The following is a 13,074-nucleotide window of genomic DNA, read 5'->3' on the forward strand; positions in this document are numbered from 1 at the left end:
AAAAATACCCCACTAACTAAATGGAAAAAAAAAAAGAAGAAGAAGAACGTTTTTTCTTCTATTAATTTTTTTTGTTCTATCATTACAGAACCTGATTCATGTGAATATATACAATGAATCAAATATTTGTAATTGTTGTGTAATTTGATTAATATAACTGTGCAATTCACTATTTCCACTAGCGCAAATCCACTTTCAATGGATATATCTATGCAACAATTATTTTTCACGACATCATCTGCTTTAAGTAGAGACTCAGAGTTCGTGGTAGGACTCTAAAACCACCCATCTTACATTAATATAAAAATCCACCCATCTTATATGAATATATTTTTTTTAAATCACCAAGCTAGCTTAATTAATTAGTTTTTAAATTTATTTTTTAATAATTATAAATTTAATAAATCCACTAAAAATTTATATAATTATTAAATTTAAAATTTATAAAATTAATAAAAAAAAATATAAATTAGTCCGAATATTTATGTTAATAAATACAAATAATCTTTTTAAAAATGAAAAAAAAAGTATCCCCCATCGTTAGATTCTCGATTAGTTGCTAATTAATTAGCCACTGTGAATTCAAATTTCTCCTTCTCAGTCGAGCAAATTTTCGGCTAACTCTTAAGATTTAAAATTTATAAAATTAATAAAAAAAAATATAAATTAGTCCGAATATTTATGTTAATAAATACAAATACTCTTTTTGAAAGTGAAAAAAAAAGTATCCCCCACCGTTAGATTCTCATATAATTGCTAATTAATTAGCCACTATAAATTCAAATTACTACTTGTCAGTCGAGCAAAGTTTTGGCTAACTCTTAATAGTATGCTTGTTTCTGTTTTTTAAAAGTGTTTTAAAAAAATTTGAAATTTTTTTATTTTTTTATTAATTTTAAATTAATATATTTTTAGTGTTTTTAAATTATTTTGATGTGATGATGTTAAAAATAATTTTTAAAAAATAAAAAAAATATTATTGACATGTATTTTAGCATGAAAAGTTATTTAAAAAGCAACAACAACCACACTTTCAAACAAGCTCTATAGTTTCTTTCATTTTAGAATTGTTCTTTTAAAAGATTTCGATACTCTTTGGTATTGGTTTTTAAATGACGAATTTTAAAAACGTGTTTAACATAAAAAAATAAAGTTGATATTTTTTGAAGTATTTTTGATAATTTACTTTATTAATATTTAAAAAAATTTAAAAAATATTACAATATTTTTTCAAATAAAAAATATTGTAAAAAACATTTTACCTAATATCAAACAAACATATAGAATAAAAAAAAAAAAAAACCCTCCTATTTATAGCTTCTCGGTCAGGAGTTGAAGGAACGTACGTCGACGAAAAGACACAAGTATTACACCTTGTTTGATGGCAACGAAGTTCTTGGCACTAGCTTGCATACGCAAAGAGAGTTATGGGGACTTATCGCCAAGGCCAAGGTATCCATCGATGCCCAGGTACCCGAAAGGGGTTTCGGCTCAAGAAACGAACGTGGAAGGATCAGAGGCAAAGGCAGTGTTTTGTGTTCTGGGAATGACATGCGCTGCTTGTGCTGGATCTGTTGAGAAGGCTGTCAAAAGGCTTCCTGGAATACGAGAGGCTGTTGTTGATGTCTTGAATAATAAGGCTCAAGTTCTGTTCTACCCCAGTTTTGTTAATGTAAGTTATCCTTTAATTTGTTTTGGTTCTTATCTTTAATTATCTGTGGTTCTTTTTTTTTTTTTTTAAATATTCTTTTGTTGTTGCATGCGTGAAGTAAAAGCAATTGAAATTCTTTTTCTAATTTTTAGATTAAGGAAAGTGAAAGGCACAAGGGACTTTTATAATTAGTGCTACTTTAGAATCTTATAGTATTCTGCAACTAGTTTTTTCCTAGTCAATACCATCTGTGAGTTCTTGCTTAATTACGTGAATTAGAAGACAAATTTATTTAAGGTTGAGGCCATGTCATATTAGAATGTCTGAATCCCATATCCCACCCTTCAGATTTGTAAACAATAACAAAATCGAACAAGTTTTGGGTCATTTGATAGTGGAAATGAAACACAGACTACTTTTTTTGGAAAGCTCGTCCAGGGGTGGCCTCAAATTTGATATCAACAACTTTCCATATTGCATGTTACACTATTTAATGGCAAAAGACCACCTTCTTCTTTCAAGATAGTAGTTGTATCATGCAATTAGCATATCTACAAGCATACCTTATTAACTAGCTAACTATAAATGGAATATAAACATGTCTAACGTTCCTTCTACGTTTCAACAATCTGACATCGCATCTCACTAACCTGCACTGCTATGTCAAGTTGACCCAACTGATAGCTTATAGCAGTAAAGCACTCCCTACCTATCTTAAGTAATCTGATAATGACAGGAAGAAACCATTCGTGAGACTATTGAAGATGTTGGATTTGAGGCCACATTGATTCAAGAAGAAACAAGTGATAAATCCACTCAAGTTTGCCGAATTCGTATTAATGGAATGACGTGCACTTCTTGCTCCACTACTGTTGAACAAGCTTTGCAAGCAATTCCAGGTGTGCAAAAAGCTCAAGTAGCCTTGGCAACTGAAGAAGCAGAAGTTCATTATGATCCTAAGATCCTGAGCTACAATCAGATCTTAGAAGCGATAAATGACACAGGATTTGAAGCTGTACTTCTTAGTACTGGTGAAGACATGGGCAAGATAGGGCTTAAAGTTGATGGTGTAAGAACACATAATTCGATGAGAATGATTGAAAATTCTCTTCAGGCACTTCCCGGTGTTCAAAGTATAGACATAGATTCTGAAGTGAACAAAATTTCCCTTTCGTACAAACCAGATGTAACGGGTCCTAGAAATTTTATCAAAGTGATTGAATCAACGGGGACAGGGCGATTCAAGGCAATGATATTTCCTGAAGGAGGAGGAAGAGAAAGCCATAGAAAAGAGAAAATTAAGCAATACTACCGGTCCTTCCTGTGGAGTTTGGTTTTCACAGTTCCAGTGTTCTTGATAGCCACGATTTTTATGTATATCCCTGGAATTAAGCATGCTCTAGACACCAAATTAGTCAATATGCTATCTACAGGAGCAATCTTGAGGTGGGTTCTATCAACTCCAGTGCAGTTCATTGTAGGCCGGAGATTCTATACAGGTTCCTATAAAGCATTGAGGCATGGTTCTGCTAATATGGATGTGTTGATCGCCTTAGGAACAAATGCAACCTACTTTTATTCAGTCTATTCGGTGTTGAGAGCTGCTTCCTCTACAGATTTTGAGTCCTCAGATTTCTTTGAGACTAGCTCAATGCTTATCTCATTCATTCTTCTTGGGAAGTATCTTGAGGTTCTGGCCAAGGGAAAGACATCTGACGCCATTGCCAAACTTATGAACTTGACACCTGGCACCGCAATATTGTTGACTTTAGATGTTGAAGGAAATGTGATCAGTGAAGAAGAAATTGATAGTCGGTTGATACTAATGAATGATGTGATTAAGATCGTACCTGGTGCAAAAGCAGCTTCAGATGGTTTTGTTATTTGGGGGCAGAGCCATGTGAATGAAAGCATGATAACAGGAGAAGCAAGGCCAGTGGCAAAGAGGAAAGGTGACACGGTGATTGGTGGGACTGTGAATGAGAATGGGGTGTTGCATATTAAGGCAACGAGGGTGGGATCGGAGAGTGCTCTTTCACAGATTGTTCGACTTGTTGAGTCAGCTCAGATGGCTAAAGCTCCTGTACAGAAGTTTGCTGATCGTATCTCCAAATACTTTGTGCCTCTTGTAAGTACATAATACAAAGTTCAAATTCATCATTAAATTCACGCCACCAGCTTTCTTTATAAGCATTATATTTGTTAATTACTTGTGAATGCTTGCAGGTTATTATTCTTTCCATTTCAACCTGGCTTGCATGGTTTTTAGCTGGAAAGTTCCATGGATATCCAGACTCTTGGATACCAAAGTCCATGGATAGTTTTCAGCTTGCTCTCCAATTCGGCATCTCTGTTATGGTCATAGCCTGCCCTTGTGCTCTCGGATTAGCAACTCCAACTGCTGTCATGGTTGGTACTGGAGTTGGTGCATCTCAGGGCATTCTAATCAAAGGTGGCCAAGCATTAGAAAGTGCACATAAGGTCAGCAAGAAATTTCAATTTTCTATAAACAAAACCTGATAATTTTATAGGCATTATCTTGAAGGATTCACATATTGCTTCGCGACCATATCTCCCAACCTGATTGAAATCGAAATATGTTTCAGTTCTTAAACTTTTTTTTTTCCAAATCTGAGAAATACTGTAAATGCGGCATGAGCCTCACAGTAACTCCTTCGCCGATAAATGATTTTGCAGGTGAATTGCCTTGTCTTTGACAAGACAGGAACTCTTACGATCGGAAAACCTGTGGTTGTTAACACAAGACTCTTGAAAAATATGGTGCTGCGAGATTTTTACGAACTCATAGCTGCTGCTGAGGTAAGCTTTCTCTTTATTAACTCACTGTTAAGTTTGTCTGCTTAAAAATACAATCAAGCTCTTGTCATTCTAGTGACTACTGAAGTTTAGAGAACTTAAAGTTAAACTATCTGCTTATGGTGTGATGAACATTGATGAAGTTGGTGTGTATGCATCCACATCAGGTAAACAGTGAGCACCCATTGGCCAAGGCCATTGTAGCGTATGCCAAGAAATTCAGAGAAGATGAAGAGAACCCTATGTGGCCAGAAGTACAAGATTTTCAGTCAATTACAGGCCACGGAGTGAAGGCTATTGTCAGAAACAAGGAAGTTGTAGTGGGAAATAAAAGCTTGATGTTGGAACACAACATCCCCATTTCAATTGATGCAGAAGAAATGCTTGCAGAAACTGAAGGGATGGCTCAAACTGGGATTTTAGTATCTATTGATAGCGAAGTGACTGGAGTTCTAGCCATATCAGATCCACTGAAACCAGGTGCTCACGAAGTCATTTCCATTCTCAAGTCCATGAAAGTTAGGAGCATCATGGTCACAGGTGATAATTCGGGAACTGCTAATTCGATTGCCAAGGAAGTCGGGATTGAAACTGTTATCGCAGAAGCCAAGCCTGAGCAGAAAGTAGAGAAAGTGAAGGAATTGCAGGTGCTTATCCGAAGCTTTACTTTTCCTTTCCTCGTAGAATTTATTAGCTATGAAGATTGTTTCTGGGCTTTAATTTCTTTCTTTCACAGGCTGCAGGCTATATAGTGGCAATGGTAGGTGATGGTATAAATGATTCACCAGCACTCGTTGCAGCAGATGTTGGTATGGCAATTGGCGCAGGCACAGATATTGCTATAGAGGCGGCTGACATAGTTCTAATGAAGAGCAACCTTGAGGATGTGATCACTGCCATAGACCTCTCCCAGAAAACCTTTTCCCGAATTCGCTTGAACTACATTTGGGCTTCGGGGTATAACCTCCTGGGCATCCCAATAGCTGGTGGGGCCCTTTTCCCGGGCACTGGATTTCGTTTACCACCCTGGATTGCTGGAGCTGCAATGGCAGCCTCTTCCGTCAGTGTTGTTGTGTGCTCACTCCTGTTGAAGAATTATAGAAGGCCCAAGAAGCTGGAACATCTAGATATTGGTGGAATAAAGATTGAGTGATCACTCACAATGGTTTTGATTCAGTTTTACGTAAAAATGTACAGGGGTGGAATTGGCCTTGCGATAAGCTCAAGCATGTCTTCCTCGAGCAGTGTAGATAGTCTGTATAAATTGTTGCTGATTGTTAGGCGTTCTATATATAAATATTTTGCTAGTGGTGTTATGCGTTTTCGAAGCGTCTTGAATGTCTATGCAAGTATTAAGTATTAAATGAAGGTATTTAGGAAGGTCAGCAAGAAAGAAAGCTTTTCTGATGCATGAAATAAATCATCGGTTTGCTTCTTCTATTTTTTAAATGATAATCATCCCAGCAAGACCAATGTAAATCTGAAAGTTCTGTCACAGTTTTGCGGATGAAAATACAGGTGCCATTGATTGATAACAAATGGTTGTGACCAAAAGCCAGACGAAATACTAAAAGCTGTGGCAAGTCCTTATTATGTTTGCACTGCAATTGTTGGGTTCGGCAGCGAGTGATCAGAAATGTTGATAAGCAGAAGCTAGTCGTTCGGGGCAAGCGAAAAGTCCTTTCTGACGCATTATAAGTCATTCTGTGCTTGTCTCATTCAAACTTTGTTGTTTGTCTGTAATGTAAACTGTATAGATTAGGGCTGATTTGGATTCCATTACAAGCTGCGTTTTCTAAAAATCTAATTTTTTTAAAATTAATTTTTTTTTGGTTATTGCATCGTTATGTCAAAAAATTATTTTTATAAAAAATATTATTTTAATATATTTGTGAAAAAAAAAAAACGTTGAAAACAACCTTAAAGATATTGATAAATTGTCATTGTTATCTTTCCTTATTCTGAACAGGAAACGTTTTTAATCAGCAACAGATAATAGAAACATGGACAAGGTGGCGTCCACTTGTTTTCTGTGAAAATCTTGAACATAAAATCAAACTTGGATATTGTTTTCCTAGCCACTTGGCACTAAATGAAAACGTTGTAGGATATTGCTCAGCATCCATTTCTATATGAACAAAGGGAGAAAGTCCAGACTGTAAACCAAACTTTCATTCTTTAATTGTCATACAAAACATGAGGATGGAAAGGCTTCAAACCTACCTTTTTCCAGATCAAGAAACTAAATTGTTCTTGCTAGGTATAGACTTGGCGCAAGAGCCAAATCCAGTAACGGTATTATCACCACCAAACCATGGTGGCCTGCTTAGCCCCTTTCAAGAGTTGTTATTTCTTTAGAAGCAGCTTGGATAGGCAACAAAATTTGTTAAAACCACCAAGGTTTGCAGCTAAGTGTTTAGTTCTACTTCGTTCTGCATAGAGGAGTGAAATAGAATTTAGCCCAAGAATTGTTTGTGTGTTCTTAACAGAATTATTTCTCTTGGAGTATGGAGTTTCCATTGTCTGTATTCAACTCTTCAAATCATACAAGAAAGAAAACAGCAAGAGCAATTCTAGTACAACTTAGAAAATGGTAGACCCTGAAAATTGAATTTTCTCAAGAATCATTGGTGAATTCTTTCTTTTTCTTCCTTTTTAAATCAAACAAGATCATCACCCCCACTCACCCTTGGATTCTGAATCACAAGCCATTTAAGAAGTGACTTTCCCTATAGCCACTACCTCACACTAAGAGTCCTCCAGCTTTGAGACTTTGTTATAAAAACCAAAATATATACAATGCGGTGAAAGCAATAATGATGTCTGGCTGAGAAGTTGCTCGAAGTTTCATTAACTTCATGCTCTGTGCTGCAAAAGCTTACTACGGGAACATTAACTTGCTTTTTATGCCTGCCAAAACTACAAGCTCCACAAGTAAAAAAGATACCCACCTTTTCCAACATTTTTATGCCTGCCAAGTTCTTGACATTAACTTGCTTACGCTGGGAGAATTACGGGAACTTGTTACCGAGGCCTCACCATACATCCATGCCAAAGTACCCGAAAGGCGTGGAAGGGGACATAGGTGAAGGCAATGTTCTCGGTCACAGGAATGACATGTTCTGCTCGCGCTGGTTCAGTTGAGAAGGCTATCAAAAGGCTTCCCAGCGTGCTTGAGGCCATTGTTCATGTCTTGAACAATAGGGCTCAAGTCATGTTCTTCCCCAGTTTTACTAATATACGTGTTCAACAACTGTTGGATAAAGTATTTGAAGACAAAATTATATGTCAAAATTTAACTCAGAATGATTAAGTGAATTCCAAAGATCCAAGCTCTCTGTGTGTGTGAAAATTTAACTCAGAATGGGGGACATGAAAATATAGTCATCCAGCGGCATGAAAATGACTCTTATGAAAATTCATCCTGCAAACAGTTCATTATTGTTATTATTTTTAATCTATAATCACACTCAAAATGATAAAACTATATGATTCTATTAGCATTTTGGCTTTTCTTTCCTTTTTCCAATTGCTTTGATATATATATATACAGTTTTGTTTTTTCTTTGGTTGTGGAATTGAAGTAGGATGAATTTTGGAGGCTATTACCTGAAAGTGTTCTAAATTTGATCTTGGTAACTATCCATTTGGTACATTTGCATTTAATTTGTCTGCACTCCTTTTGAGTATTTTTATACTCTATCACTTAAAAAAAAATACAAAAAATATTTAGAAAAATATTTTTAAATGTTGATGAAGAACTGATGCTCGCGGAAACTGAAGCAATGACATAGTTCCGATGAAGAGCAATTTGGAGGATGTGCTGACTGCTATACACTTATCCAGGTTCATGTGCGTTTATTTTTTATATTCAACATGTGTTTTCCAAATTATTTTTTGTTTTAAAAAATATTATATTAATAATTTTTTAGATGTTTTCCAAATAATTTTAATGTATTAATATTAAAAAAATAAAAAATATTTAATAATTTTAATATTTTTTTAATTAAAAAATATTTTTATAAAAATACTCTATCTAAACCGCATTACCATAACATAGAAAAATCTATTTTTGGATTTGCTTAGATTACTTTAAAATTATGGTTGCTGTCATGGTTTAAAATATTTTTTGTTTAGAAATAAATTAAAATTATATATTTTTATTTTAAAAAAATTATTTTTAAAATCAATACATTGAAATGATATAAAAAAAATATTTTTTAATAAAAAATATAATTTTAACTATATTACCAAACATTTTTAACTTTTGAAGTATATCCTCTTTGGCATCCCAATAGCAGCCGGGCGCTTTTCCCTGGCGCTGGACTCCGTCTACTACTGTGGATAGTGGACCTTTTCCATGGGCTCCATGGCTGCCTCTTTAATCAGTGTGGTTCAGAACTCTCTCTTATTTACGAATTACAAAAGGCCCAAGAAACTGGAAAATCTAGGAAATAGAAATTCATGGAATAAAGATAGTGATTAAGAGTTGATCAGTAGTTGATCGAAAGCAATGTAGACGATATGTAGGAAGCGTTGCCAATTGACTGGTGCTGCATAAGGTATTAAAGGTGAAGGAAAATGAGCAAAGACGAGAGATTTTATACATGGTGCGTGAAATGTTCAGAGTTTTCTTCCTGTTTCAAATGATAATCACCATAGCAAGACTTGTGAAAGTCGGGATTTCTTTTACAGGTTTGCAGCTAGAAATATTGGTGCCAAGCATTTAGTAAATGTAGCCTAGTGTTTTGCTTCCTTGAGATTGCCATCAACTCGAGAATAACTTGAACATGTGACTATTAACTCAGACATGATCAAGCACGCACCCTTAGGATTAACTTGATGATAAATTTAAGCGTGTTGCTTGAACTATTAATGATGTTGGCTGTTTCTTGGCATACAAATAACATTATGACCATTGTGTTATGATCTCTCTGGATCTGTGGCTACTCCACGGAATGAAGATAGAGCAAGTTAAAGATGCAAGAACTCAAAGAGTTACGATATTATGATTGAGAATTACCCTCGGGGAGAATGGAAACATATATATGGTGTCATGGAGTAAAACATAGTACTCCTAGTTTCTAGAAGTAAAACACTTGAAGAGGGCGTGGATCAAATTTCAACCAGAAATAACTACTGCTTCGCAGACAAGTCTGAACAATTGCTGTGACAATTTTCAATTCAAAAGAAGTTCCACAATGAGGCTTTTTGTCCATTGCATTTGCAGATGTCTATGATACAGCATCTCTTTGTAGTCCAAATTTTTATTACAAAAAATTGCAAGAAATCACAACTACTTGCACAACCCATTATTTGCTCCAATCATTTGGGTATTAACCATCATTCTTGGCTGAAGCCTCTACAGGATGAACCCAGATTGCTTACCATATGTATATTTATGACTTCAAACAAAATAATTCTTACATCTTTGAGGCCAATTTTGTTTTCAAGTTCTCACTGTTTGTGCTCATTGACCGTACCTTCTGCAGTTTCACTTTGGCTTTGAACAAGATTTGATGCACTTCATCAAAGTGTGGCCTTGTTGCATTTTTTGTATCCTCCATCCACTGCTGAACCTTCTTGTAGGGGCAAAGTATTCGGCTGCAATCCTTTTCATCCAAAACCTACAGCCAAAAACAAGTTCTACTTAAGAATGCCTTCATGAGGCAACTTCTTCGATTCTTTTCCTCACATTATATGAAAGAATTTCAAGGTAAATTTAGAGCAACAAAAAATCCTACCTTACAGTTCAATAAGTGTAAAAAATATAAAAGATCTAGGTTTTTTAAATGAATTTCTTCCCAAACAGTCAGGTAATATCAGAGCAAGAACAAAAAAGGTATTGCCTGCAATCCTAGACACCTGTAAATTATGCTCTAGGTTTCAGCCATTAAAAAAAACACGTGAAATTTATGATGTAATTAACCTTTACATCCATGGAAAATTCAGCGTAAGAGCATGAAGCTGAAATCTTTCCTTGCAGAGTTAGATTGCCATTTCAGCATCAGTAAACATAAGGTGATAGTCCATAAAAACAAGTTGGACTTCTGACTACTGCCTAGAAGACATAACCCGTCACACTAGTACATGCATATTTTGTTCATCTCTATAGCACCTTGCTCTGTTCTGACAATGAGATCAAGTGTGCATGTCGTTGGGTGTTGGAAAAGAAAAGGGAGGAGAGAGGCAGCACAGATATTTCCCTTGTGTTCAAATTTGATTAAGTCCTCATGCCTCAAAATCCTAACACCAAAACTCTTAAGTAAATCTCTCTCACTAAGAATTTTTATCTCTATCGCAGCCAATACATCCCTTTCTTTGTTTCTTTATAGTTACATAGCCAATACTAATTATATCATAGAAGCAAAGAGTCATATCTATGTACCTCCAGTTGCATTAGTTCACAAACTAGGCTTAGATCAGCTATGGATGGTTGATTTCCACCTAACAAGAACCGGCCACTTCCCTTAAGCCACACAGACTCTATCTTTGACAGGGATGAAAACAGAACTTTCTCGGCCTCAGCAGCTGCTTGTGGATCCAGAGGTAGACCAAGGGCAGGTGCTAATGTGGTATTCTTGACATATTCAGCTGAAGAAGAAGTATAAAATGGAAAAGCACCAGCTTATCAGATTCTTGGGAAAGAAACATAAATAAAAGCTTTCCAGTGGAAGTAGCCAGGAACATTGTAACTAGAACCAGTGGAATATAAGCTGTTTTGTATGTCAATTTCCAAGTCAGAAGCATAACAGCAAAATCAAATTAAACATGTACAAAATAATGATTCTCACAATTGTTTCAGATCAAATTTTTTATGGCATACCTGCACCACGGCGTAAGTTGGAGTGATGCCAATCCAAAACCGAGTTGATTTTAGCTCTTTTGAAAAGATCCGCTGGGTACCTTACAGTGGGAACAGGCAGACTTGTTTGTAATTGGCCATGGCATGTAAATCTTGGAATTAAATAAAAAATAACAAAATAGTCTTTGCATATACTAAAAATCCTGCACGAGAAAGCATAGGTCAACCAAATATACATTGTTCCTGCATTAGACAAGACCAAGCACCTTTTCAGTTTGGTTACAGTGAGAATCATATTCATTTAACCAGTAAGTTTTAGTAAATAGAAAAACGGCCCTGCTAATGTTGTCCATTTTTAAAGATTGAAAAGTGACTATACTAATATTGTCCAGTTTCTCCTTTCATATCTTAAAGATTAAAGCAATCAACAAAGTCTGCCTTGGTACAACAAAAGACAACAGATCAAGAAATAGCCCACAAGCCCATAGTGAAAGGAGCATGCTCCTTGCTTTTTTTCAACATATTTTTATGGGCGTTAAGAACAACACAGCTTACATCATATCTATATCATTGTCAATACCCATTTCATTTCTTTATCCAGCAAGAATTTCCTATATTTAAGCCACCCATATCCCAAAATGTACAGAAATTAATTACATTGGATAAGCAGCTTTTACATACCAGTGATCAGCAACTCCCGGAAATACACAAGCAAGATAAATTAAGATCGCGTGACTGCAAAGAACAATCAATAATTCAATAAGTAATTTGACGAATTAAAATGTTTAACGGAAAAAGGAGTGCCAATTCTCTTTGTCATCTACAATTTATGGTGCAGGTCACATAACTAAATCATAGGAAAAAAATGGCTAGCAACAAACTCAGGTCCTAGATTTACAGAAACGAAAAATGAGAGAGATGACAAAGGCAAGCAAGTGTTTTAAATTACCTCTCAAACAGCTTGAACCTTCCATCAACTATAGTTGGCACTTTTCTCATAGGGTTTATCTCTGAAACCATAATCAACAAACACTTAATTCTGCTAGCAAAATTTAAGCGACAAGAACACTTAAATTAACATCATTTCCATCTGGGGAGGTCTCAATTCTGCTAATAAACAACAAAAGCCTCAGTTTTTTGACCGATTCACAAATAACTAAACACAGCATGAACATAGACAGACACAGAAGGGGGGCAACTTGATTGAGAGTACCTTTGAATTCAGGAGTTAAATGCTGACGCTTTGATATGTCAACTCTAACCTCTTCAAAGTCTATCCTGTTCACCCTGTATCAATAATATACAATTCCCAGATCAAATACACGCAAAAAAAAAAAATTACCATGTTCAAGGACTTACAGTGAGAATTAGTACATGAGGAACCTATTACAAAGGGAAATGAAATAAAGAAAATTACTTGCAGAAGATGAGAACAGCCCGTGATGGCTGTGACATTCTATCTGCGTATACTTTCAGCTTCATTTTCTAGTTTCTCTCTCTCACTAGATCTCTGATTCTTAGTTCTTACGGTTGAATCGCTGATGTGAGGTGCTAAGGTAGCAGATAGAGCCTTTTCCCCCTTTTGCACTGTTTTATCTCAGGCTCTGAAACCTTATCAAACATTACATACATATGTTGAAGAGTTAATTACAACTAAGTCCCTGTAGTTTACCAACAATAATTGATTAATCCTCACAAATATTAATTTTTAATCCCTATTTTCTTAAAATCTGTCTATAACTTAATTCTTTTGTCAATTTTATGTTCTTTTTCTATCAGAGATAAATCCGGGGGGGGGGGG

At 35.4% G+C, this 13,074-nt stretch overlaps 2 protein-coding genes across 2 annotated transcripts; one reads left to right on the forward strand and one right to left on the reverse strand.

Moving 5' to 3' along the window:
* The first annotated feature begins 1,297 nt into the window (after positions 1 to 1,297).
* LOC105129041 (probable copper-transporting ATPase HMA5) lies at positions 1,298 to 5,888 on the forward strand. Its single transcript, XM_011030947.1, has 7 exons — positions 1,298 to 1,672; positions 2,388 to 3,779; positions 3,878 to 4,132; positions 4,349 to 4,471; positions 4,636 to 5,115; positions 5,205 to 5,718; positions 5,750 to 5,888. The coding sequence occupies exons 1-6, from the start codon at positions 1,382 to 1,384 to the stop codon at positions 5,619 to 5,621; spliced, it is 2,958 nt and encodes a 985-aa protein (XP_011029249.1). The 5' UTR covers positions 1,298 to 1,381; the 3' UTR covers positions 5,622 to 5,718; positions 5,750 to 5,888.
* Positions 5,889 to 9,621: 3,733 nt separating this feature from the next.
* Positions 9,622 to 12,882, reverse strand: LOC105129042 (glutathione S-transferase T1-like). The gene is made up of 7 exons (XM_011030948.1): positions 12,691 to 12,882; positions 12,487 to 12,560; positions 12,223 to 12,283; positions 11,955 to 12,008; positions 11,295 to 11,374; positions 10,857 to 11,062; positions 9,622 to 10,095 (listed from the first exon to the last, which is right to left on the reverse strand). Exons 1-7 carry the CDS (start codon positions 12,753 to 12,755, stop codon positions 9,892 to 9,894), a joined length of 744 nt encoding a protein of 247 aa, XP_011029250.1. The 5' UTR covers positions 12,756 to 12,882; the 3' UTR covers positions 9,622 to 9,891.
* Positions 12,883 to 13,074: the final 192 nt, after the last annotated feature.

This window comes from Populus euphratica, unplaced genomic scaffold, assembly GCF_000495115.2.
Source record: "Populus euphratica unplaced genomic scaffold, PopEup_1.0 scaffold48.1, whole genome shotgun sequence".
Lineage (NCBI taxonomy): Eukaryota > Viridiplantae > Streptophyta > Magnoliopsida > Malpighiales > Salicaceae > Populus > Populus euphratica.

What these genes read in the sequence shown, in the direction of transcription:
- LOC105129041 (XM_011030947.1), top strand. Translation starts at nt 1,382, where the DNA reads ATGGCAACGAAGTTCTTGGCACTAGCTTGCATACGCAAAGAGAGTTAT. An exon ending in TCTACCCCAGTTTTGTTAAT is followed by an intron (nt 1,673 to 2,387) that starts GTAAGTTATCCT and finishes TGATAATGACAG; the next exon opens with GAAGAAACCATTCGTGAGAC. An exon ending in AACTCATAGCTGCTGCTGAG is followed by an intron (nt 4,472 to 4,635) that starts GTAAGCTTTCTC and finishes CATCCACATCAG; the next exon opens with GTAAACAGTGAGCACCCATT.
- LOC105129042 (XM_011030948.1), bottom strand. Translation starts at nt 12,755, where the DNA reads ATGAAGCTGAAAGTATACGCAGATAGAATGTCACAGCCATCACGGGCT. An exon ending in AGGTTCAAGCTGTTTGAGAG is followed by an intron (nt 12,009 to 12,222) that starts GTAATTTAAAAC and finishes TGTTCTTTGCAG; the next exon opens with TCACGCGATCTTAATTTATC. An exon ending in CAACTTACGCCGTGGTGCAG is followed by an intron (nt 11,063 to 11,294) that starts GTATGCCATAAA and finishes CTTCTTCTTCAG; the next exon opens with CTGAATATGTCAAGAATACC.